The sequence below is a fragment of the Apodemus sylvaticus genome, chromosome 4 (genome assembly GCF_947179515.1).
Source record: "Apodemus sylvaticus chromosome 4, mApoSyl1.1, whole genome shotgun sequence".
In the NCBI taxonomy this organism is placed as follows: Eukaryota; Metazoa; Chordata; class Mammalia; order Rodentia; family Muridae; genus Apodemus; species Apodemus sylvaticus.
The window spans coordinates 65788781-65814308 of record NC_067475.1 but is presented as its reverse complement, the minus strand read 5'-3'; the positions used below and the strand labels follow the sequence as shown (position 1 = coordinate 65814308).

The 25528-nt window shown below is 48.6% G+C and overlaps 1 protein-coding gene across 1 annotated transcript in view; it reads left to right on the top strand.

Moving 5' to 3' along the window:
* Notch2 (notch receptor 2) overlaps nucleotides 1-25528 on the top strand; it is a 134620-nt gene that overhangs the window by 80380 nt on the left and 28712 nt on the right. The window contains exons 6-18 of the mRNA XM_052179657.1: nucleotides 1522-1755; nucleotides 2908-3063; nucleotides 3682-3870; nucleotides 5014-5127; nucleotides 5816-5929; nucleotides 7759-7992; nucleotides 10487-10597; nucleotides 14813-15005; nucleotides 16126-16271; nucleotides 18080-18193; nucleotides 19891-20010; nucleotides 20781-20933; nucleotides 24468-24696. Coding sequence (XP_052035617.1) covers nucleotides 1522-1755; nucleotides 2908-3063; nucleotides 3682-3870; nucleotides 5014-5127; nucleotides 5816-5929; nucleotides 7759-7992; nucleotides 10487-10597; nucleotides 14813-15005; nucleotides 16126-16271; nucleotides 18080-18193; nucleotides 19891-20010; nucleotides 20781-20933; nucleotides 24468-24696 — 2107 coding nt within the window. The remainder of the gene's footprint in view (nucleotides 1-1521; nucleotides 1756-2907; nucleotides 3064-3681; nucleotides 3871-5013; nucleotides 5128-5815; nucleotides 5930-7758; nucleotides 7993-10486; nucleotides 10598-14812; nucleotides 15006-16125; nucleotides 16272-18079; nucleotides 18194-19890; nucleotides 20011-20780; nucleotides 20934-24467; nucleotides 24697-25528) is intronic.

Genomic DNA, 25528 nt, shown 5'->3' with positions numbered 1-25528 from the left:
AAGTGGTGGGATTAAAGGCAGGCCTGTGCTGCCAAGACCAGCTGACTTTAGTATTTTTAAAATTCAAACATTCTGTGCTTGTTTTTTTTTTTTTCATAAATAGATTCCTAGTCAGAATGCCCCCTTCAATTGAACGCTGAGGAATTTATTTATTTATTTATTTATTTATTTATTTATTTTCAAAGGGGGGAGGGAATGATTTTTATTGTTGTTGTTTGGTTTTAGAATTTGTTATGGTTTAGAGAATTCAGATAATCTAATTTTCATAACCTTCGAAGCAAAAACTGGTTTTAAAGTAGTTCCAAGAAGACCAGGTTTTCATTTGTTTTATAGTCCAGGTGGCCGGAGACTGAGCTGCCTCTGTGGACCACGGACCCTTGTTGTTAGAAATACGAAGCATTCCCTGTGGATTCTGTGCCCAGGATCCCTCCCAGCAGTTCAGGCAGCTGGCACTCCGCCCAGCTGTCGGGGCACATGCCCAGCAGTGGTCCTTTAGTGTCTGTCAGCACGGTGGGCCTCATTCAGCTCCTGTTGCATTGGGTAGACTGTGGCCCTGGGGTGAGACCCTTGGGTGGACCGTGCACCTAGGGTGAGACCCTTGGGTGGACCGTGCACCTAGGGTGAGAGACCCTGGGGTGGACCGTGCACCTAGGGTGAGACACTGTTTCCCATTCTCATTCTTCTAGGCTTTAAACATCTACACTTTACTAAAGCTTTTGTTTTTAATCTTTTCCCTATATTCTTGCTCATCCTAATTTTTAAAAATGTTTCAGTCTCTATTTTGAGATAATTGCAGCTTCACATGGTTGTGAGAATTAATGAGAAATACCCGGGACCCTTTCCCAATGTCTTTGTTAGTGACATCATGTGAGATGACTGCACAGTGTCACAGTCAGGGCAGTGGCACGGACACCATCCATGCTCATCCTTGCTCTTTTCCCCCCCTCCCTCCCTCCCTCCCTCCCTCCCCCCTCCCTTTCTTCTTCCCTTTCTCCTTCCTTTCTTTTTATGTGTATGTTTTGCTTGCATATATGTCTGTGCACCACATCTATGCCCTCAGAGGTCAGAAGAGGGCATCAGATCCCCTGGAACCGGAGGTACACACAGTTGTGAAGTCACTCAGTGGGTGCTGGGACTCAAACCCTGGCCTCTCAGTGGAGCGGCTTCTCAGCAGAGCGACCTCTCAGCAGGGCGGCCAGTGAGTCCTCTGAATGGCTGAGCCGTCTCCCCAGCCCCGCTTTTCTATTTCTTGGCCCAAGAATTTAGCTACGACAAGGCACCTACAGAAGTTGCCTTTTACTTGACTAGCTGGATACGTTTTTATGTTGTCAGAGCTTCTAGAAAGGCTATTTCTGTTCTGGTAAGTGTCATCTGGATAAGTCAGGGTCACCTTGAATTTCGTCGGAGGACTCAGACGGCTGTGGGTAGCATGCTCATCAGCCTCGGCCGGCTCAGTGGAGGGCTGTTAGGATGCCAGAATTTGTGACCTAAGGGTCCTAACCCGGCATCTTCCCCCCAAAGGGCAGTTCTGCACAGAGGATGTGGACGAGTGTCTGCTGCAGCCCAATGCTTGTCAGAATGGAGGCACCTGCACCAACCGCAACGGAGGCTACGGCTGCGTGTGTGTGAACGGCTGGAGCGGAGACGACTGCAGTGAGAACATCGATGACTGTGCCTTTGCCTCCTGCACGCCAGGCTCCACCTGCATTGACCGCGTGGCCTCCTTCTCCTGCCTGTGTCCGGAGGGAAAGGCAGGTAAGGCCAACAGATCAGCCCAGCTGGAGGTGGAGGAGGCCGGGGCATGCGCACTCTGGCCTTCTCCTCCATAGCCACCTGTGTTTTGCAATCTGAGGGGTCACACAGGACCATTCTGTAATGCAGTCTGGTAGTGAAGGGCTAGTCATCTTCCTACACATTCAGTTCCAGTAGAATTTCTAAAGACTCTGGCCAGAGAAGCACCTCAGAAATCCAGACTAGATGACCAATCCATGGACTCAGGGATGGAGACAGTTTAAATGAAATACCCATTTATTCAGAAGAGTATGTTTCCGCCTGTGTGCCTCTAGGAGTCTCTTAGGAGGAACTCTTTGGAGGGCACAGGTCTCCTTGTTTTCTGGAGAGCATCTGGTTTTAGGGGCAACCGAGCACTGCAGGCAAACCCATTAGAAGAAGATAGCTCAGTCAGGAAAACCTGTGCTGGCAGTCTGGAGACAATCTTGTTTCTGCCTTTCCCAAAGCCACACCTCTAGCTTTGTGGAAGAAGCCTTGGCCAATTGCAGACTGGAAAATCCGGTTCTCACCAGAACTCTGCAGAGCAGGAAGCCTATAGTAAGGGCTCCTCCCTCCTTTGCTTCCTCATGCCTGGGCACTCAGCAGATCCCCATCCCCCTTCCCCTGGTGCCCGATCCAGGAATGTGCTGATGTGATTCCTTGGGTGCTGGAGAATAGACTGGTAATGCTCTGCTCCGAGGCTAGTGAGATGCCGGTGAGCCCCTAGTCATTAGGGAGTGTGACACTGGAGGAGGAGGATGCCCGGTGTTGCACTGGAAGCAGGGAGTATTTGACACATGCTTACAGCAACACTTATCGGAAATTCAGAAATTCAAATTTAACTGGGCATCTGCCATTTTTGTTTGCTAATGCTGGTACTCTCCACAGGATATCTCCATTTTCCTGTGTTCCCCCACAAGGGCTCGCCCTGCCCTGAGAGCTCTAGCACAGAGCTCCCGCCTGCGCCCAGGTTGTCAGCGCAGCTGAGGGCTGTGGCATGTCCCTAGTGTGAGGTCAGGTGAAGGGAATGTTGCCTCCAGATCTCGATGTTAAGGTTGGCTCTCCTGCTTTTGACGAAGAAAAAGCATTTCTCTAAGAGAGATTCTGTGTGTGTTTGCTTGCTCTATCCTGAGACAGGTCTCCTGTGTCATCTGGATGATGCCTGTATCAGCAACCCTTGTCACAAGGGGGCGCTGTGCGACACCAACCCCCTGAATGGGCAATACATCTGCACCTGCCCACCGGGCTACAAGGGCGCCGACTGCACAGAAGACGTGGATGAGTGTGCTATGGGTGAGTGTCTGGCACCTTTTCTGGGCCTGGAGGTGTGTCGGTTGGCTCCGCAAGCGCTACAGCGGGAGTGTTTTGTAGTTAGCAGCTGTTACACCCAAACCTTGACTTCTTTTTCCTGTTGTACTCACATGAGTTACAATCGACCTTTCCTGAACATGCATTCTGGGAATTAAATGCAATGGCAGGTCTAGACTTGATTCTTAATAGGAGCTCCTGAGCTGGGACGATGGCTCAGCTGTTAATCATGTACTATGTTTGCAGAGGATCCAAGTTCAATTCCCAGGACCCACGTCAGGCAGCTCACAATTCCTTGCAACTCCAGCTCCAGGGAATATGACCTCATCTTCTGGCTTCAGACATACATATGTATACATAGCAAAAAATAAATAAATAAAATTAATATAAAGTCCTGCCTCAGTAAGAGTGTAAGAAAACAGTACAAATTTGGAGATCTCTCTTGTCATTTCTTCTTATAAATTAATGAATAAACCTGAAAACAGAGTGATCTTGTTTAAAGTGGGGCCTTTGTGTTGTAGATTTTTGCCCTCTGTTACCCACCTTTGTGGGAACTCTGGCAAGTGCTTGGTCCTAGTTACAACTGGTTCTTATGTGTTATAGCCAACAGTAACCCTTGTGAGCATGCGGGAAAGTGTGTGAATACAGACGGCGCCTTCCACTGTGAGTGTCTGAAGGGCTACGCAGGGCCTCGCTGCGAGATGGACATCAACGAGTGCCATTCAGACCCCTGCCAGAACGATGCCACCTGCCTGGATAAGATCGGAGGCTTCACCTGTCTGTGCATGCCGGGTAAGTAGGGGTGCTCAGCTGCTCCCCGCAGGACTCACCGACCGGTGACTCACCGACCGACCCCGTGCACTACGCCAGCGTGGGATCCCCCGGCTGACTGACCGGAGTTGAGTCCAGATCCCGCTGCAAGCCCCATAATTGCAGAGAGAGTACGAGACGACTGGGGTAGTCAGAGCAAAGCAGACCAAATCCAACCAGACCACCACATCAAGCTCCTCTTCGCCCGACCACTTCAGGAGCCACTTCCCCCCTAGAGCCCTCTAAACCTGAGTGTCCCAGTGCTCTGACGGATTGCATACGCCACCCGGTCTCACTTCCAGAATCAGACGTTAGCCACACTTAATGCAGGCACCTGCTGCTTACCCAGAGCGAGACCCTAAAGGGGCAACTCCTCAGTGGACAAAGATGGAGGGACGTGACAGCACAGGCCAGCTGTTCTGTTAGTAATGGAAGCCAGCACTCTCCTTCTAATCCTGATCTGCACCCCCATTTGCACCACTTCAGCTGGTCTTATGAAGAGAGCTGGGGGGGGGCAGGGGGGGCTGTGTGTGTCCAGAAATTAGAAATTGGTCCCAGAATGTGGGGAGTCTTTGCTTACATGCCGAGTCCCGGGGTGTATCCTTGCATTGGTCACTTTTCTTGTCTCTGTGATGATGTACCTGACAGAACCAATTACAGTCCCACAGGCAAGTTAGTCCATCATGGCAGAGGAAGACATGGGGGCAGGGCCTGTGGGGCAGCTCCTCATATTTTGGTGCGTTGGGAAGCAGAGATAACAGAAACAAAAGCAAAGCTAACTATTGTCTTAAGGTCCCATCGCCAGTCTGCCAGCTGCCTGTGTCCCACAGGTTTCCTCGCCGGCTTACACTGCACCAGCTGGGACCGGGTGTTCAGGCACAGCCTGGGAGGGGATTTCACATCATACCACACCAGCCCTGCCCCTTCCTCACATTGGCGAAAATGTCTTAGGGCATCTATCTGCGTTTTGTCTACTGCAGGGACTACTCTGTCATAGCGAGGACTCTTTCTGTGACGAACTGCTGGTGCTCGCAGGGGTTTTAGCTATCTCTGCACATTTGTGCTGTCTTGGCTGGAATGCCCCTTTATGTCTGTCTGAACTGCATGTGTGGTCCATTTGTGCAGGTTTCAAAGGTGTGCATTGTGAGCTGGAGGTAAATGAATGTCAGAGCAACCCGTGTGTAAACAACGGGCAGTGTGTGGACAAAGTCAATCGCTTCCAGTGTCTGTGTCCCCCTGGTAAGTGTCCGCCACCTGCCCCCGTGTTCTTCCAAACACCAAGCCAGCTGACCACAGGAAGGGGGGGGGGTAGTGAATGCGTGTGGGCCGAGCATGAGGAAGTCATTAAAGTGGCTACTTGGGAAGAGATTTTGTGTACGCTGAGGCGGGGAACTGCTTCAGCCAGTATGTCTTCCAAGACTTTTGTGGCCTTAAGTCCAAGTCTGCTCTCGAATGGCCCCTGACCTCCCTGTCTGTGTGTATATTTCAGAGTGCTCACACCTCACAGAAGCGCAGAATTTTATTTTTTCCTCGTGAGTCATATTCCTAAATCCCAAGACATTTATTCCAATTAAGTCTTGGCCAGGCCAGCAACATACATCAGATTTTTTCCAAGGTCCTCTGCTGATGTTGAAGGCGTGCGGGCTGACTGCTGTGGACAGTGGTGCTTCTACTTAATCTCCAGAGTGGAGAGCCTCTTAATTGGGGCATAGAGTCACTGGTTTGAGACGCCATCTTTCCATAGTGTCTCAGTTCTCTTGCTTCCCCTGGGAATGGACCTGAGAATCACGGGTAGAACTCAGCGCCTCCGCCCTCCAAGCTTCGCCTTGGTGACCCGTGGCATATGCTCTGCCAGTGATCCAACCTACTCTTTCAGTAAAGGAAGATGGCTCAGTCTCTGATATGTGTCGCCTTGGTGCCTCTTCAGGTTTCACAGGACCGGTGTGCCAGGTCGACATTGATGACTGTTCCAGCACTCCCTGCCTGAACGGAGCCAAGTGCATCGATCACCCGAATGGCTATGAGTGCCAGTGTGCCACAGGTAAGTGTCAGCCCCTCTGTCAGCTGGGCGACTGTCTTCCACTAGCTGCTCCCCCTCTAACAGCCAGGGTCTGGCTCATGCTAGAGATTTTGCTGCAGACTTCCTGCTGCTCTTACGGTCCCCACCTGCAGCCCTGCCTCATTTTCACCACACAGTACTTCTGCCCATATGCCCAGCTGGTGTCTGTGTGTTTATGGAAAGGGTTTAGGCAGCAGTGAGCTTCTAGCTGGCTTCCCTGGTTCCTTGGGAAGAGGAGAATTCCAGAAGAAAACTGTTCCTCACTGAGACTTTCTGTAGGGCCTATCTGTTGTCTCCTGAGCCAAACCTTTGTGCAGTGCAAATGCAAATGTGCTTGAGAGTTGGCTGTGCCTGAGAGCTCTTTCTAGGAAGGTTCGAACTACCTCATAATTTGATTCTATATTCCGCGAAGCTTCGGTCAAGCTGATACACATTTCTGGGTCTTGGACATACTTCTCACGTGGGAGAGGGCTTCATTAAGCCGAGTGAGTACATCACACTTGCTGTGCAGAACCATAGGTCATCAGTGTGGAGAAAGTTTCAAACTATTAAAAAAGGAAACGTCTTCCTTCATTGACTCTTAGAGATAGAAGCCATGGGGAGGGCTAGAGAGAGGACTGGAGCAAGAACACTGGCTGCTCCTGCAGAGGACCTGGGTTTGGTTCCCAGCACCCACAGAGCAGCTCACAACCATCTGTAACTCCAGGAATCTGACATCCTCTTCTGGCCTCTGGGTAACACACACACACACACACACACACACACACACACACACACGGGTTACATGCATACATATAGGCAGGCAGACAAAGTCATGAGTAGAATCAGAGCATGAGTTAGAAACAGGTTCTTAGTGTGTGGCATCATGCCTCTAATTTCTCGTACATCTCAGGAACGCACACTCTGTTCCCACAGTGGTACAGAGCTGATGTCTGTTGTAGGTGTGGACTCTGCTGAGCTGCCTTTTCATCCTAGAAATGATTGCCTCCTGGTGGAGATGCTCTAGAAGTTTCCAGCCTGCTTCTGTGGAGCATGACTTCACAGCAGTGTGGTTAGGTCCTAGATCTCCTGTTTAAGGGGCAGGAGGGTGCGGAGATGCTCAGTGGAAACCAACGCCTGTCTCACGAGTCTGAAGATGTGAATCGACTCCCAGGCCTCAGGGAGCAAGGAGGGGACCTACTCCCCAAAGTTGTCCCCCGACTTCCATATGACTGCTCTATACACAGCCACACCAGCCACTTAAAAAATAATAATTTAAAAGTAAATTTAAAAAGAAAAAGGGAGGAAAGACCTCCTGGAGCCTTCTAGGAAGAGGGGGACACGGGTCAAGTTGTATCTCAGTTGTGGGGTGCTTGCTTCTCTCATTGTCTCAGAGGGTCATAAGTGGGTCGTTCATTTTATTTAATGAGTTATTTATTGAGAAATTAGTAGCATAACACTCTTGGAAGAGCTCTGAGAATCCATCTCTGTTTTCCAGACTCATATTTGTAAGACAGAGTAAGTGAAACCATGGTCAGTGCCTGTGTGTTGGGTTGGGAGGAAAGATATTCAGAGGCAGCATGCAAGGAGGAAGTGTGGTGTGCCTTCCTTGCCTGGAGGCCAGGAAGCAGCTAGGCTGAGGAGAGCAGTGGACCGCAGGCTCAGGCACGGGGGCATTCGGTTCTGCGAACTCCACCAAGAATCTGCTCCAATTCTAAATCAGACAGACAAGGCCACGTGGGGCGTGCAGGGCGGCCGGGCAAGCTGCCTCTGGGTGTAGACTCCGCGTGCGTCCTGCCTTCAAAGGCTCCTCACTGAAATCCCATCTTCAGGTTTCACTGGCATTTTGTGTGATGAGAACATCGACAACTGTGACCCAGACCCTTGCCACCATGGCCAGTGCCAGGATGGGATTGACTCCTACACCTGTATCTGCAACCCTGGGTACATGGGAGCCATCTGCAGTGACCAGATTGACGAATGCTATAGCAGCCCGTGCTTGAATGATGGACGCTGCATCGACCTGGTGAATGGTTACCAGTGCAACTGCCAACCGGGCACATCAGGTAGGCAGTCCCTCCCTCCCTCCCTCCCTCCCTCCCTCCCTCCCTCCCTCCCTCCCTCCCTCCATTTAGGGCCTGTTCTCTGGCATTGTCAGTCTAAAGTGACAGCTTGCTTCCTGCTCTGTGTCTAGCAGGGCCTCAGTTATTTCAAGCAAAGGTAAGTCCTTGGAGGTTGCAAAGTAGAATGCCCAGCGCTCCTCACAGGCTGCCTGAGCCTGGAGGGAGGCTGCTTGCTAGATGAGAGCCTTCTCTCTCCTGTCAGGACTTCAGGAACTGGGTCACCAGGCAGCTGCACTTCACAGATTTCCCTGGATCCCGTTTTACCTGTGAGAGGAATGACCTTGACACAGCTATAGCTGTAGACAGAAAAATACTGTGAGAGATCAAAGGGAAATATCTTAGTGGAAGATTAACCAGTGTGAGCCTTTTTGAGCAGAGGGCCTGCTGACACATGGGGTAATTTGTAGGGGACTCATCCTGGACTTAAGGAAGTTGGCCTGTGGAGGGGGCAGAGGTAGGGGAGTGGGTAGCTGCCCTGCTCTTATTGTGTTCCTTCAAATCCATTTCTTCAAACTTGTCAAAGGTCCTGGTCTTCATCCAGGGCCTCACACATGCCAAGTTTGAAAACAAAGTCCTTTTTGAATTGCTCAAGCATACGAAAAACATCCCATGCCTTCACAGCTGAGAATGTGGCCCCCTCCCCACATTTAGATAACTCCCTCAAAGGGCTGAATAGAGCTTTGTGAAACCTTCCAAAAGCAATTTGCTTCCGGGCTGGTCCCCAGACATGAGAAATTGCAGTACGAGGGAAAAGTGAGAGATTTACAAGCAGTTGAATAGGGGCCTTTAGAATGGAGGGGCTGTGTTAGGCCTGCTGTCTCCCTCATTGTAACAAACACGCTGGAAACCTGGTGAGTGGTGGGTTGGCAAGAACTTATTTTCCTCTGGGATTATATCCGTGTGCCAGAGTGTATCAGGTAGACTTTCCTTCGGGGACAGAGGCAAGAAGTTATTATTCATGGTTTGCAGCAGGCAGCCGCAGGGGAGGGCCAGGCCCGCGGCTGCAGCTGTTGGAACAGTTAGAGCAGAGAGTGGCAGGCAACACAGACTTGCAGGTTTGTACTTAGTGGAAAGGAGCTGGCATGTGCTGTGGGCCTGGCAGGAAATCCATTTAGGAGACACTGGATAGACTGTCATCCAGTAATGATTTCTGCCAGGTATCATGCAGTCTCTGTTGGTAGTTTGATATTTGGAAGGAATCATCACAACTTGCTAACCATTCCTGTGGTTTTCACTGTCTGGATGCTTAAAGGGAAATAGACTCGGTCACTTTTAGGATCTTCTTTTTAGGATCTGTCCTTTATGATCATAAACTCTTAAAGTAACTAATTAGTTCTCCTGCGTTTCAAGTGACTTAAAATGACTTGATCTACCATAAAGGAAGGAAAAAAAGCCAGAAAAGCAGACAGTTCAGCAACAGCATGGAAACCTCTTCTGGGCTCTAAGAAACAGTAGAACCCCAGACCTTAGGAGAGGACAGCACAGGCAGGAGCTCAGACCTGAGGTCCCAGAGGACTGGTCTTCAGTGTCGATGCTTGTGGGCAGCTCCTCTGAGCCAGGACCCCAGGGACTAGAGCTGTCCTGGCATGCTAGGGCTTCATGGACTGGGGGCCAATGGCTGGCAGGCCCACCCTTGCATACAGGAACATGGACGCTTGTCTCTCATTAATGATCATTGAAGTTAGCCTCATCATCACGGGAAGGGTGCATGGCATTCTGGAACTAGCATAATGGTAATTATTAACACACATTCGATCCCTCACAAGGAGTACAGTTGATGAGTGAATCAGCTGGTGGCATTTGGTCTAGGAGCTTACCTGTTTATATCCTAATACAAGGTTTTATTTTTATATTTTTTATACCACAAAACAGTCTATGGAACCCAAAAAGCTTTCTTAGGTGCACTCTAATGCAGTATGTTTTCTTGTCTTGTTTGTTCTGGTTGAAATGGGATTCTAGAATTATAGGACGCTGCTGTTTCAGCTCACGGCTCAGGCCGCAGCCGTTCCTCCTGGCTATGATGCTGTCTCAACCTGAGGCCTGAGAGCTAACAAGTTACACAGTGACAGATTTTAATGTCTTCACCAAAGCCATGAAGTGGGCGTGTGTGCGTTTGGCTGTGGGTGTATAGATATGTGTCCATCTGCACAGGGGCCTGCAGCCTGGACCCTGGCAGAGATGCTGACAGTTTTGCCTATATTGCCTTTGTGCCGTTTCCATGGCAACAGAGTAGAAGGGACAAATCATGGCTAAGTATGAGTAATCCAGTCCTCTTGGCTTCTCAGTCCTGGATTCTGCGGATTGTACTTGGCGAAGCGTTGCTTTGTTCCATTTGGACGGCCTGGAATCCCTTCAGACTCTGACTGCGTAGCACCACAGGCGGAAGTGCTGGCATTCCTGTGGTAATACAGAATCATTTCTCTGGGTCTCTTTACAGGCCTTAATTGTGAAATTAATTTTGATGACTGTGCCAGCAACCCTTGTATACACGGAGCCTGTGTGGACGGCATCAATCGGTACAGTTGTGTGTGCTCTCCGGGATTCACAGGTAACACTCCTTGCCTTGGAGGGGGTCTCCGTTAGCCCCACTGAGCTGGGAAAGGGGCCCCTAAGTGAAAAATCATCTTTTCACCTGTTTCCTGTTTCTCATCGTCTCTGGAAAGTTTGCAATCTGCTTCTGTATTTCTCTGAATCAGTTTTCTGTTTCCAGACCTTTCCTAAGTGGAAACACAGCGTTTCCTTTAGAGTTCCAGTCCACGTGTTTCTTGCTACCTGAGAACTCCTAGCAGTCGGTAACTTTCCATCACTGTGCTTGAGTTAAGGCCTCCAAAGCCACCTTTGTGTCCCTGCAGGCAGTGGCCGATGCTTTCTGTAATGCTATGCCCAAGGTAAACGTGCATGAGAACACTATCTGCTCATCCTGAGGCCTTGCCTCTTCTGAGAGCTTGTTTGGGGAGGGTATAATATGAGGAGACCTCCAAATAGCTTGGCTACAGTAAGCAAGATCTTTTTGCCCATGAAAAGAAAGTAGATTAAAATAACACTGCATTGTGACTCTTCCTTAGGTGTAAACCTCTAGAGTTTGCACACGTGCCCCTAGGTGAAGTACAACCCACACATTCTCTCTTCTTCCTTTTCCGTGTTAATACTAACGTTGTTATTTATGTATCTGGAAATATTACCTTAAGAGGCTGCAGAGGAAGCCTGTGCCCGCACTGGTACCTAGTCATGGTAAAGGTCCCATCGTTGGGATACACTGTATATTTTGCTCCTTCTGGGCATCCCCACACTGTGTAGACACATAGCATTACTCTAGCGACTGCCGTATGGCTATCTGCTCCCCAGCTGAGCAGCCCACTTCAGAGCTTTTGGCAGAGCCTAAGGACAGCCAGCGCCAGGTGAAGAGAATGCTAGGACTCAGTTTCTCTACGCCAGTGGTATGGCATGCCAGGAACATTTGTGGCTTTGGTGGACCTCAGTTCTTCCTGGTGACTGAGGTAGCCCGGTGAAGCTGGGCATCCTGAAAGCTGTTCTCCCAGATACTCGGGCGCTAACTAAATACAGAAACCTGCTGAAGTGCAGTGTAGTTAAGTGTCACGGGAAGAGAATGTCTAATTTGTGTGAACAGCTTCTTCTGAGCTAGGAACCAAGATGCTGGCCCCATCTCACTTAGTTGGCACAGCTGTTGCTGTTCCTGTGGTACTGAGGAGAGGGCAGAGAGGCAGGGTGATATTCCCAGTGCCCTGCAATCAGGGGTCTGCCCCAGGCATGTGACCCCAGAGCCCAGGCCTGTTCCCATTGCATGGCCAAGGGGCAGCCCATATAGTTTCCTTTGGGATTTATGTAAGGCTTCTCACCGGATTTAGTTTTTTAAATGTCAGTGAATCATATTCTGTCTGTTTTTAACATTCAGCAAATCAACAGGGTCAAAGAGAGGGCATGTAGGCTAAAAATACTCTAAAATAAACATAAGGTGTAGCATGAAACTGCATAGCCAAGAGATGGAATGTTTTGGTTGCTGGGTGGTGCCCTCTTCTTGGGAACTGTTTTCTGGTCCAAGAGGCTGTTTTGTAAATCTGTTGCTGGAAATGTCCAAGAGTCATGAGCCATAACTGTGAGGTATTTGGGGCTTTTTCCTTCTATTTTAATTATTTCCCCCACCGTTTTCATAGGAGCTTTCGAAAATCCGAGGGAGGCCTTTGTCTCTTGTCTTCTTAAGGCTGTTCCCTGTTCTCCCAGAAGCTCTAGATGCTCGGATTAGATGGGAGAACGTCTGGCATCATGTGATCCTATAAACTCCTTTCCATTTTCCAAAGCCCGGGTAGTGTTTGGATTACAGGCCTGGTGGCACACTCCCATAATCCTAGCTGTTCTGACGCTCATGCAGGATGGTCACAAGTCCAAGGTCTGCCTGGACCGTGGACTGAATTCAATCAGCTGGGCAGCTTAGTAAGAGCGTGTTTCAAAATGCAAAGCAAACAACGAAAGCAAAGAGCAGAGCCAGGACTGAGTTGAGGTGCAGCAGCAGAGTGTTCCCAGCATGCACGAGGCCCTGGGTTTGAGCCCAAGGACCAAAACCTAAACCAAAACAAGAACAACAAAACCCAACAAGTAAAACAAACCAAATACAGTCTTCCAGAAAACAAACAAAAAGCCCAGCCTCCCCCAGATCTACATCTTCCTAAATTCCCCTAACCATCCATAAATGGAGTTGTTCGGTCCTCAGTTAACAAATGTGGCCGCAGAGATGGAGGTTGATAAGCCCATGAGCTACAGAGAGCGCATGCATTCCCCCCGAGGCACCGACCCTCTCTCATCCTTTGGCAGTAGTTACTGCAGAAGAGATTCTCAGGACACACTGGCAAGCGAATATCCAGCCTGGACCCCGAGGTCCACACCACAGCGTGCCATCATCTGTCATACACTGACTAATCTGCTGTGAATAGCAAGAAACACACAGCACTTCTCATGTTGATCCTCACTGAGCCCCACAAAGTACAGAGATGGCACTAGCCATTTCTGATACCCAGTGGACACCGTGTGACAACAGAACACTACAGAAGTAACTGCCAACCTACACACACTGCGCAAGTAGGGCTGGTGCAAACTCAAATCAAAATGGCTTGAAAGTTTATCTTGGAAATTGTTTAGCTGGAGACAAGGCTCCTTGAAAGAGTGCTTGCAAATCCCAAGTTTTATCCCCAGTACCATTACCAGCACAACAACCAAAAAGAAAGGAAGGGAGGGAGGGAGAGAGGGAGCGAGGGCTGGAAGGGGAGAAAGAGAGAGAGAACAAAAAACAGATTAAAAACAACCAAGGCGGCTCATGTTGAACACCTGGAAGACTGAGGCAAGACATACAGAGGAACATGGCAGCCACCCTAGACTGTAGGTCTTTACCACAGGAGTCGCCAGAGGTGATTCACTATGCGTGGGAGGCTGGCAGCTTGCTAATTCCTTACTTTAAAGGGTGTGCTTCTTATTTGGAACATTTGAACTAAATAAATGTAGTGTTACTCTTTCTTAATTTTTTTTAAAAAAAGAAAAAGACCCTCAAACCTGATTCCGAGCACTGTGTTCTTGAACTTCATAAATTCCTTCATAATAGTTGCTACATTTTACCAATGCTAAGGGAAAAGTTTAATTTCGAAGTATTTCAGAATGTTAATTCTCAACTACTGGAAATATAAAAAGACATTTGTATGCTTAGCCAGTAGTATTGTATGCAGCATAAGGCAACGGTGATGAAGGCCATAGCAGACAGGCCTTCAAAATTCAGTCGTGGCTGTGTTCTTGCAAGACCATGTCCATGTTGATTTCATGTGCGGCCAGCACCTATACTTTTAGAGGCTCTAGTGTTTGAACCACATAAACATATGAAATGTGGTTCAAGCCATCACAGTCTATGGCAATGGGACCTAGAAATTTGTCACTGTTTTTAAAATACATTGATTGATTGATTGATTGATTGACTGACTGTTGGTGCCTATGAAGGCCAGAAGAGGACATTGGATTTCCTGAGCTGGAGTTACAGGCTCTTGAGAGCCATCTAACATGGGTGCTGGGAACTGACCTCCGGTCCTCAGTATGAGCAACCCACATTCCTAACCACTGAACCATCTCTCCAGCCTTAGAAACCACATTTCAAAGAGACATTTGTACATTAAAGTTTGCAAACCACTGGCCTAGACTAGGAGTCGCTGAAGTGTTTTTCTCAATTATTAGAGGGCAGTAAATGCTTGCTTACAGACTACTTACAGAGGAAGAAAGTGGATTAGCCCTATTCTAGGAAGGAAACCAAAGTATCTATTTTTATCAATTTAACATTAAACTAGCAGTCCATTCATATCCCAGATAGTTGTGATTAACCAGAGATAGAAATGTAAAACCCTGACTGAGGAAAAGTGACAGAATGCATGTGAGGCAGAGCTCTGCCTGCACACACGGCAGCACCAGGAGGGGCAGCTGTCTCTGGTGACTTCTGATGTTCTCCTTAATGCTTGTGAAGTTCTGAAGTTCTAAACTAGATGAGGCTTCCTGGGGGTGCTGCGGCTTCGACCTGCTGTTTTCAGCCACTCCCCTTCCTTATTAATTGCAACTGCTCCTCGAGCCGTCCTTGCATGGTGTGACTTGCTTCTCCGTGTTAGACCTTGGGACCTTACAGCCTGCCTCCGTGGAGAGTGTCTGCATATGCATCTCATCATGCTAACCCCGCCCCTTGAGAATTTCAGTGTGAGTAACCTGGTCCCTGACCCCTCTACAGGGCAGAGGTGCAACATTGACATTGATGAGTGTGCCTCCAACCCCTGTCGCAAGGGTGCAACGTGCATCAACGATGTGAATGCTTTCCGGTGTCTATGCCCCGAGGGGCCGCATCACCCCAGCTGCTACTCCCAGGTGAACGAGTGCTTGAGCAATCCCTGCATCCATGGAAACTGTACCGGAGGGCTCAGTGGGTGAGTAGCTGCCTCTGGCTAGCTAGTAGGGACTGATTGGCCCGGGGCCAAGCCAGTTGGCTTACAACCAACTGCAGGAAGCTAACACAACTGCTTGAATCTGTCAGTTGGGAACTTGACCTGATATTTAGGTAAAGGTTTTGATGGTCTGTGTCAAAGTCTTTTAGATCATTGCTTTGTCTATAGAAGCTGGCCTGTCTTCTCGAACTGAGAACTTCCTTGAGAAATAAGGACTGTCTCCTTTACATAAGTAATTCATGAGGACCCCATGGGAGGGTCCAGGAATCATGCATGTAGCAATTGTGTTTTATATTACAGGATTGAGATCTGACGAGTGTTGTAGATTGACACCCCACACATACCCTAGCACGGCCTATCCCTGTCTGTCATGGAGCCTGTCATGATGCATTTGCAGTCTGCATGCCCTCAGCGTTGTGTGGCACGGGATGGTTTTAGAGCAAGAGATCTGCAAAGCACTCCTCCACAGCTCTCCCTCCTCCCCCCCCCCTCTCTCTCCATCCTTCCCCCCACTTCCCAGCTCCCCTTCTCTGACTGATCTGATCTAACATTTAAGTCCTGATGATGTTCAAGTCAGATATTATATGTATTTCAGGCATCTTCAGCTTTTTGGCTTTTCTTGCTCAACACCACGCTTTCTGAGGCAGGGTTTTGATCTGGAGAAAGCGTGGCTGACCTGTAAGCCTGCAGCCAATCCTCAGCAGGCTTGAGTGGCTGCTTTTCTGATGTCTAGTTTACACTGAGATCCTGAGCTTTGTTGGCGTTCATGGTTCCTTTAGAGTGAGTGCCCTGGTATATGTGACAGGCCATAGCTTGTGTTCGCAGGGAAGCATCATGGTGGTCTCCTAACTGAACATGATGGATTCATGACTCTTACCATGGGATGGTGATTCCAGAATAGGTCCATAGGAAAATAGAAATGAGCTAATGCCTGTAATCTTTGTAGTAGGGAGACTTAAGCAGGAGGATTACCATGAGTTTGAGGTAAGCCTAGACCACATAGCGAGTTCTAGGCTAGCCTGGGCAACAGAGTGAGATCCTGTCCCCAAAATGTTTCAGTTGTACCTTTGAACTGCATAGTAACACCTCTGTCTTCTTGCAGCTATAAGTGCCTCTGCGATGCAGGCTGGGTTGGTGTCAACTGTGATGTGGACAAAAATGAGTGTCTTTCTAACCCATGCCAGAATGAAGGAACGTGTAATAACCTGGTGAATGGATACAGGTGTACCTGCAAGAAGGGGTTCAAAGGTGAAATGTTGTGCCTGCTCTGTCTTCCCTTGTCCATGTCTTGGTTTCCGTTTCTTTCTGTTGCTGTAGTTTGCTAAGACAGTAAACATGCTGAACAGTTAGTATTTTTGAGTAGATAAAACAAGAGTAGATATCGTTCTACCTTTAGCCTGCCAGGAGATTAAACCGTGGGGACAATAATACTTAAAGACTCCACTTAGGGGCTGGCAAGATGGCTCTGTGGGTAAAGGTACGTGCTGCCTGACAGCCTAAGTTCCAGTGTCTAATTGTAAGCAACTTGCCCAGGGCTTGATTCTACAGTAAGTCAGATAGCTGATGAGAGTGTCGTGCTGGCCGCCATTGGGTCGTGCGCTGCGCTGCGCTCAGGGCCTTTCCAGCAAATTCTGACACATGAGCTGTTTTGGACACTTAGTTCCCCGCGTCCTTCTGGAGAAAGAGATGGCAGAAGTACATGTCTCAAAAATATTTTACAATCAGTTTTCCTAGTTTTGGGCTATTTGACACGTTGGTGGGTTTTAGAACTACTCAATTTGATTACAGGTTGAGTATCCCTAGCTCCAAATGTGGAGTGTTCCAGAGTCGGGAACTTGTTGAACAGCAGCATGAAATGAGAGCTCAGGGAACTTTATCTCATGTTCAGTATTCCTCTAACAGCTTGTATTAACTCACCATCAGTTGTACGTAGAGGAATCCTGGAGAGAGACTCAATGACGTCCTTCAAGTAGCTTGTTATTTGTAAGAAGCTTTACTCTATCCCACCCCTGAAAATCCTAAACACTGCTGATGTTGTCTTAGAGTTGCTATTGCTGTGATGAAACATAGTAATGACCAAATGCTAATTGGGGAGGAAAGGGTTTATTTGGCTTCCATGTCACTATTCATTATTGAAGGAAGTCAGGACGGGAACTCAGAGTGGACAGGAACCTAGGGCCAGGAGCAGACGCAGAGGCCATGGGGGAGTGCTGCTTACTGGCCTGCCTCCTGGTTCCTCGGCCTGCTTACTTACAGACCCCAGGCCACCAGCCCAGGGATGGCAGCAGCCCAATTGACAGCTAGGTCCTCTGCCATTGATCACTAATTACAAAATGCTCTGTAGGGTTGCCACAGCCAGGACTTATAGGCATTTTCATTGAGGTTCCGTCTGTCAGATGGTTTTAGTGTGTATCACAGTAACATAACTGTCCAGCACAGATACCAAGTATTTCAGAGAAAGGATGCCCAGACGGCACCAGACAGATTTAGGATGCCTCTACACCCCAACCTCTGGCTCCCTGTCCCCGTTTGCTCACAGTGCTCTGGCTTCGCCATCTTTACAGGTCCTATTGGGCCACATTGGAGGTGCGAAGACTGTCCTGCCTTAGTCCCACTCTTCTTTCTTTTTTATCTTTTAGTGGAAATAAATTTTCTGTCCTGAAATAAGAGAACTACTTTTGAGGCTTTAGGACATACCTCACTGATGGAAGAGTGGGTTTTCTTCATGAGTTTGCCCATTTTCTGACTAGAGACTTCCCGTTAAAGGGCCCATGTTTAGGTAGAGTGGCATGCTTTTCAGCATAGCGAGGGCTCAGTCCATTACACAGAATCCAATTCTATAAGGAGAAGCATTAGGCCTGAGCCAGGCACTCCTCCTCAGTTCTGGCCAACCATTGACTGTATCAGAGCCCCCAGACTAAACCGAATGAGCAGGCGCTCCTGTGACCCAAAGAAGTGAGTGCCATCGCCACCACTAGGAGAGCTGCTCAGTAACTGAGGTAGTAAGAGGCTGACAGCTTCAGTGAATCCATGTTTCCCTCCTCCTCCTCCTACAGGCTACAACTGCCAGGTCAATATAGACGAGTGTGCCTCAAACCCATGTCTGAACCAAGGAACCTGTGTTGATGACATTAGCGGCTATACTTGCCGCTGCGCGTTGCCTTACACAGGTGGGTACTGCAGCCACAGGCGTGGCCGGAGGGTGTGTGTCCTGTGACCGGCAGTGCAAACACACGCGTGTCCGCTGCTCTGGGGACTCAGTGTGTGCTACTCATGGCCTCCGAGGCTACATCTCGAGCTCTGAGGAACCGTGGTGGGAAACGGCTTCCTTCATTTATGCTTGTTAGTGTTTGGTTTTTGTTTGTTTGTTGTTCTGGTGCTGGGGATTGATCCCAGGGCCTTGTGACTCCTTTGTATTGTATTGTTTTTGTTGTTGTTTTTATTTATTTATATTTTTTTTTACTTATTCTTCTCTTTGCAGTTGCCCCTCCCTTGTAAGCTTCAGGGACGCAGCTTTCCTGAGTCACCACCCATGTTGGGGTGAACTTTTAGCCTTTGAGTGGCCCATGCTATTGTGGGTCACCCTCAAGGGCTCTATGACTGACCCACACCCCCAACCCTGTGTTTACTGGGTGGGGTTTGAAAGTTCCATATGAAGTCTAGAACCCGGTGCCCTATGTTCACTGGGTGGGGTTTGAAAGTTCTATGTGAAGTCTAGAACCCGGTGCCCTGTGTTTACTGGGTGGGGTTTGAAAGTTCTATGTGAAGTCTAGAACCCGGGGCCCTGTGTTCACTGGGTGGGGTTTGAAAGTTCTATGTGAAGTCTAGAACCCGGTGCCCTGTGTTTACTGGGTGGGGTTTGAAAGTTCTATGTGAAGTCTAGAACCCGGGGCCCTGTGTTCACTGGGTGGGGTTTGAAAGTTCTATGTGAAGTCTAGAACCCAGTACCTACTTGGCCTAGCAGGTCCTTCCTTTTGACATTGTGACACAATATTGTGGAGAAAATTCATGGAATTGTGTTTTTCCTCTAAATACAAAGTTTTAGGATGACTGTTAGAGTTGACTTTGTTGTAACTTGACTTTAGAAACAGCTCAATATCCTGTAAAATCCCTCAGTGAGTAAAGGCACTTGCCACCAATCCTAAGAATTGAAGCATTGAATCTAGAATTCATCTTCTGAAACCTAATGTGATTTTAAAACATACCCTGATCCTCTTTTTAGTGAAATCATTTTTACTTTTATTTTTCTCTAAGCCTTAATTCAGTATTCTAAGGCAGGAAGCACTCCTTGGCAGGCAGATGTCAGCATCCCATGATAGCAGTAGAGCTCGCCTGGCAACGGATGCAGGTGTACAGTGTATAGAGCCGGCCCCAGTGGTAACAGCCGGGTGGGTGTGGGGGAAGCAGCCAGCAGAGGCTGAGTGTTCACTCAGTGCTAGACAGGACTGTGAGCACTTCCCACATAGTCCACAGAAATCCTCCCTGACATGCTAGGGAAGGCTCAGAGAGGTAACTGAGCTGCCCACAGTCACCAGGTTAGCTGCATTGGGCCAGTATTGGAAGGAGCAGGTATCTCAGATCTTAGAGCAGATTGTGGATCTCGACCCGTGGATCTTGTGCATCTCAGATACCCTGCACATCAGACATTTACATTACAACTCATAACAGTAGCAAAGTTACAATTACGAAGTAGCAATGAAAATACTCTTATGGTTAGGGTCACCAGAGCATGAAGAACTGTTCTGAAGGGTCACGGCCCTCCATTGAGCTGCTGTACCTGGGGTTCTGAGCACATCTGTGTTTGCAGTCTTGGGTGCCCTCTTTTCCTTGGTTGATTCTTTATCACAGACTGTCACTTGTTTTCCAGGCAAGAATTGTCAAACAGTGTTGGCCCCCTGTTCCCCAAACCCATGTGAGAATGCTGCTGTGTGTAAAGAGGCACCCAACTATGAGAGCTTCACATGCTTGTGTGCTCCTGGCTGGCAAGGTAACGGTGCTGGATGCCTTCTGCACATTAAATAAAGCAGTCGGGCCCTCAGATAGCGTGGGAGGCTTCTTAGTCGGGGTTTCTATTCCTGCATAAACATCATGACCAAGAAGCAAGTTGGGGAGGAAAGGGTTTATTCAGCTTACACTTCCACATTGCTGTTGATCACCAAAGGAAGTCAGGACTGGAACTCAAGCAGGTCAGGAAGCAGGATCTGATGCAGAGGTCATGGGGGGATGTTCCTTACTGGCTTGCTCGGCCTGCTCTCTTATAGAACCCAAGAACACCAGCCCAGAGGTGGCACCACCCACAAGGGGCCCTCCCTGCTTGATCACTAATTGAGAAAATGCCCCCCAGCTGGATCTCCTGGAGGCACTTCCCCAACTGAAGCTCCTTTCTCTGTGATAACTCCAGCCTGTGTCAAGTTGACACTTAAAACCAGCCATAAGCTGAAGCATGTCGTCTTTGTAAGGGGCTGCTAGCTGGAAGGGCTCACAGCACCTTCCCAGATTCCAACTGATAGTCCCTCAAGTAGCTGAGACCCTCTGGCCCAAAAAATTTCAAGCTCTGAGTAGCAGTTAGGGGGGAGTTTCTCAGGGATAAAGGCCCTTCCTGGACTTCCTGTGTCGGACCAATCAGGTGGCCTCCAGCATCAAAACACCCTAAACTCACAGTGCACGGAAACTCACGCCTACCTAAGCTTACACCATGCCTTGATTTCTGTGGGAATTTTCTTCCAAAGACTGGCTACTCATTACCTTTCTTCATAGGTCAGCGATGTACAGTTGACATTGATGAGTGTGTCTCCAGGCCGTGCATGAACCACGGCATCTGCCACAACACTCAGGGTAGCTACATGTGTGAATGTCCTCCTGGCTTCAGCGGCATGGACTGCGAGGAGGACATCAATGATTGTCTTGCCAGTGAGTACACCCGCCCTGGGTCCCCAGGGAGCGCGCACAGGCACAGTGAGCTCCTTGCACTGACACCGATGTGCCACACTCTAGTGTTTGTAATTCTTCCTTCTGAAGCTGCTGTCTTCAGAAATCAAGTAGTAGAATCTGTCTTGAGCCTCTCTACAGCATTAAATGCTGACAAATGAGGGAGAGTGCTGTGGTCACTTTGTGAGAGCGTGGGTTTTTGAAAGGCAGTAAACATATAAAAACGACAAGTATTTTAATGCTAGAATTCATCCAGTTTTGGCAAAATGATAGCAAAAACCTCAACCATGGTGACTGTCCTTCTAAAGTCCCTCTGTAGCTTCACCTTCTGTTCTACTTCCTTGTCCGAGCCACCTCAGACCTGCCTCTGCCACTATAGATAAATTAATACGTAGGCATGCTCTTACCAGAACAATAGTTCAGGCTGGTTCATGCCGACGTTGTCACTAGTGTCTTCTGTCTCACTGCCGAGTGGTCTCCACTCTGGCTGTGCACACTGAGCGTGCGCAGACTTCAGTGCTGAGTGTCAGACGCTCATCCCCAGTGCAGACATTCTGGTTTTGGAATATTCACATCTTGGGGATGTGGCCCAGGTGGAGGCATGAGGTTCATTCGTGTTTTCCTATGTATCATGCATGAGTAGGCCGAAGGTAACTTGATGCAAGTCTTTGAATGCATCTGAATGTTGACTGGCCTATGAATTTTAGTTGTTTTTGTGACATGATGTTGACTCTCAAGGGGTTTCAGATTTTGAAGAGCTTTGCATTTTAGACTTTTGGATTATTTTTACCTGTGCTATTTATTGTTACTTGTTTGCTTTTCCAGTTTTTTAGGTATTATAGATAAAAATGTTATGACAGGAATGTACCTTTCTCTTTCTTCTCAAAGATGTTGTGCATAATGGGTATATACTCCTTCCAAACAGCAAGATATAAACTCTTTATCATCATAATCATTCCCAAGTTTAAATCTTTTTTAGAAATTATTCTATTTTAGTCTTCTTTTAATTATTTTAGTTTCGTTTGGATTGTGCTTTGGTAAACTGTGTTTCAGAGATCCCATCTGTCCTAGTTGTCTAGTACTCTGATGAACACTGTGACCGAAAGCAAGGTGGGGAGAGAAGGGTTTGTTTTATCATACTACTGTAGTTCATCACTGTGGGAAGTCAGGGCAGGGACCTGGAGGCAGGAGCTGAAGTAGAGGCCGTGGAGGAGTGCTGCTTACTGGCTTGCTCCCCCCTGGCTTACTCAGCCTGCCTGCCTGCCTGCCTGCCTGCCTGCCTGCTGCCTGCCTTCCTGCCTGCCTGCCTGCCTGCCTGCCTGCCTGCCTGCCTGCTGTCTGCCTGCCTGCCTGCCTGTCTGCTGCCTGCTGCCTGCTGCCTGCTGCCTGCCTGCCTGCCTGCCTGCCTGCTGCTTGCTGCCTGCCTGCCTGCTGCCTGCCTGCCTGCCTGCTGCCTGTCTGCCTGCCTGCCTGCCTGCTGCCTGCCTGCTGCCTGCCTGCCTGCCTGCTGCCTGCCTGCCTGCCCCCTGCCTGCCTGCCTGCTGCCTGCTGCCTGCTGCCTGCCTGCCTTCTTCCTTTCTTTCTCATAATAGAAATCCTTATTCCATGTTATTTTATCATTTTATTGATTGCGAGTTTCACATCATGCACCCCAATCCCACTCCTCTTTCCATCTCTTCATATTCACCCCGTTACCCTTGAAACCTTCTTCCCAAAATAGAACACACACACACACACACACACACACACACACACACACACACACACAACCAAGCATAGAAAATATCACCTCGTAAAAGCTGTAGTGTGTCAGTGTGTCCCACAGTATATCCATTTGTCTACAATTCTTTGCTTGCAAATGTTCATTGCAGTTAGTCCTTGGTCAGTTTGAGGCCTCCAGCTTCTGTGATGTCAGAAATATTGGATCCGCACCTGGGCTCCTCCTGGTTAACCTGTTGTTGTGCGGTGTCAAGGAGATCCTGCAGCTTTGGATCAGCAGAACTGGCCATTCTTTGTGTCCCTGCCACTCACAGATGATACAGAGGTTGGGGTGGGCCTCCTCAGAGCCCTGAATCTGGGCCAGGGTGGCAGCTGAGCTGCGCAGCCTGTGGGATCTCCCTTGTCCACATCACCAGAGCGGTTCCCAAGCACCGCTTTGGCTAGGCTTCGAGTGTCTCTCTGCAGGAGGCGGGGTTCCCTCTCCTGCTCCGCACTCAGCTCCACCATGCTTTCTAGGCAAGGTGCAGGGTGTGCTCCCCGAAATGCTACAGCCACTGAGGGGGCAGGGCTAGCTCTCCTGATAGACTGCAGGTAAGGGGGCAGGGCATCACACCCATAGCCACACCTTAAGGCGGTGCTTCCACCACCATGGTCAGCTCTGCTGTTCAGCCTGCTTTCTCATAGAGCCCAGCACCACAGTGGGCTGCGGTCCTCCCACATCAGTAAGGAAAATGCCAACACAGACTTGCCTACAGGAAAACCTGATGGTGGCGTTTTCACAGATGACTGTGGTTTGTGTTGAGTTGGCAAAACAAAACAAGAAAAACCTGCATGGCACATTACCTAACTGACTTATTTTCAAATTGTTGGCATAGGTTCATTAATAATAAGTCTTCTTTTACCCTGAATAGCTATGAGGTGTATGCTAATTTTCCCTCTTGGATCTGGTAGTAATCATTTCTTCCTTCTCTCTTGGAGAAGAATCTGTTTGGGTAGGATTCATTTGCTCACTCGTGGCTCAGCCTGCCTTGGGCGTCCCTGTGCAGCCCATGTTGGCCTCGAGCTTACGTCAGTTTCCTGCCTCACCATTTAAATGCTGGGATTACTGTGTGAACTGCCAAGCCTGACTCTTTTCCTCTTGAACGTGTGTTGGGGTGTGGTAAATGACTCTGACAAAGCAGAGTCCACGTGACCTTTCAATTCATTGCTTAAATTTTCATTTCATATTTGTGATGGTTTCTGCCATTGTGACCTAACACCCTGCATGCCAGCATCTATGTCACGGTTTTCTTGCTTTAGTCCCTTTGCCATTAGATTGTGTGAGGCCCTGCTATGGTTATAACTGAGAACCTGTTGACATTACTTGGACTGAAGTGATTTTAAAACAAAGTGAGAGAGAAGTACAGGAAGACGATTGATGTATACAGTGTTCTTGGAACAGATTGCTCCCTTAGCCTCCACAAACATGTTTTGAAAATACTTCTTAATGTTCCCAATTTTATATGTGTTAAGCCACATAATCAGCTTACATATACATAGAGGATCAATGCAAGTTTTATGACTATTACTGTTATAAAATAGTGTTAATATAGATTAGATTGAACTTGATTTTCAAGCAGATAAAAAAATCTCAGGCGAGTGTTAACTGAATTCCTTTCTCATGCTAGGATTCGTGTCAGGATAATGTAGCGGGGTCAAAGTGAGGGCCGGAATGCGCTTCTTAGGGTGCGGCTTGGCCAGGGTCATCACCCTCGCAGTGCTGCAGTCCTGAGTCCCACTTCTTTCGTCTTGTCTCAGACCCCTGCCAGAATGGAGGCTCCTGTGTGGACAAAGTAAATACCTTCTCCTGCCAGTGCCTTCCTGGCTTCATTGGGGAAAAGTGCCAGACAGACATGAATGAGTGTCTGAGTGAGCCCTGTAAGAATGGGGGCACCTGCTCTGACTACGTCGACAGTTACACCTGCGCCTGCCCGGCAGGCTTCCATGGAGTCCACTGTGAAAACAACATTGATGAGTGCACCGAGAGGTGAGCAGCGTGGACCTGGGCACCAGCAGCCCACAGGAAGGGGAGGGAGGGGAGGGAGGGGAGGGAGGGGAGGTCCAGCACAGCACAGCAGCTCACAGGGAAGGGGAGGGAGGGGAGGTCCAGCCCAGCACAGCAACTCACAGGGAAGGGGAGGAAGGGGAGGGAGAGGAGGTCCAGCCCAGCCCAGCAGCTCACCAGGAAGAGGGAAATGGTGAGATAACATCACAGCACAATGCCAGGATTGTAGGGCAAGGATGAGCTCCACTTGAGACCCCTTCCACAGTCTTCTTTCATTGCTTAGTTTTTGAAAGATGTGTAATTGGAAGGTCAAAGGTCAGAGGTTGAAAGGCTTTCGTGGGATAGACCATCACTTATTTCTTGCTATGGAGCAGAAGAGCTATCAATTCTGTTCTGTTCTCCTGTCTCTTTGTTCCAGATGTAAGATTTCTCTTTCTTTGTAGATCTGTTACCACTGTCTTAAGTAGTTTTTGGAAGGGTTGTTTGATTTCTTTTTATTATTTTATCAATGTGTTTATTCTCTTTCATAAAGAGATCTAGAGTGAAAAGCTATTTAGAACTTTTCATGTAAGGCCAGTTGATTTAATGATGAAATATATTATGGAAAACAGCTCTTTCCAGGATTCTAGGCAGATCTGCCATTTAAATACTTCTAAGACAGATACTGGAAAGGAAGTTAATATTGTAATCTCTGACCCCTAGTCTAGTTTAGAAGACTTTAAAACTTCCTGGGTGTAGGCATTGGAGTCTCAGAGGTGTTTGTCTAGTCACATCCTAGATTCAGCAGCCAGACCGCGGCCGCGCAGGGCCTCTG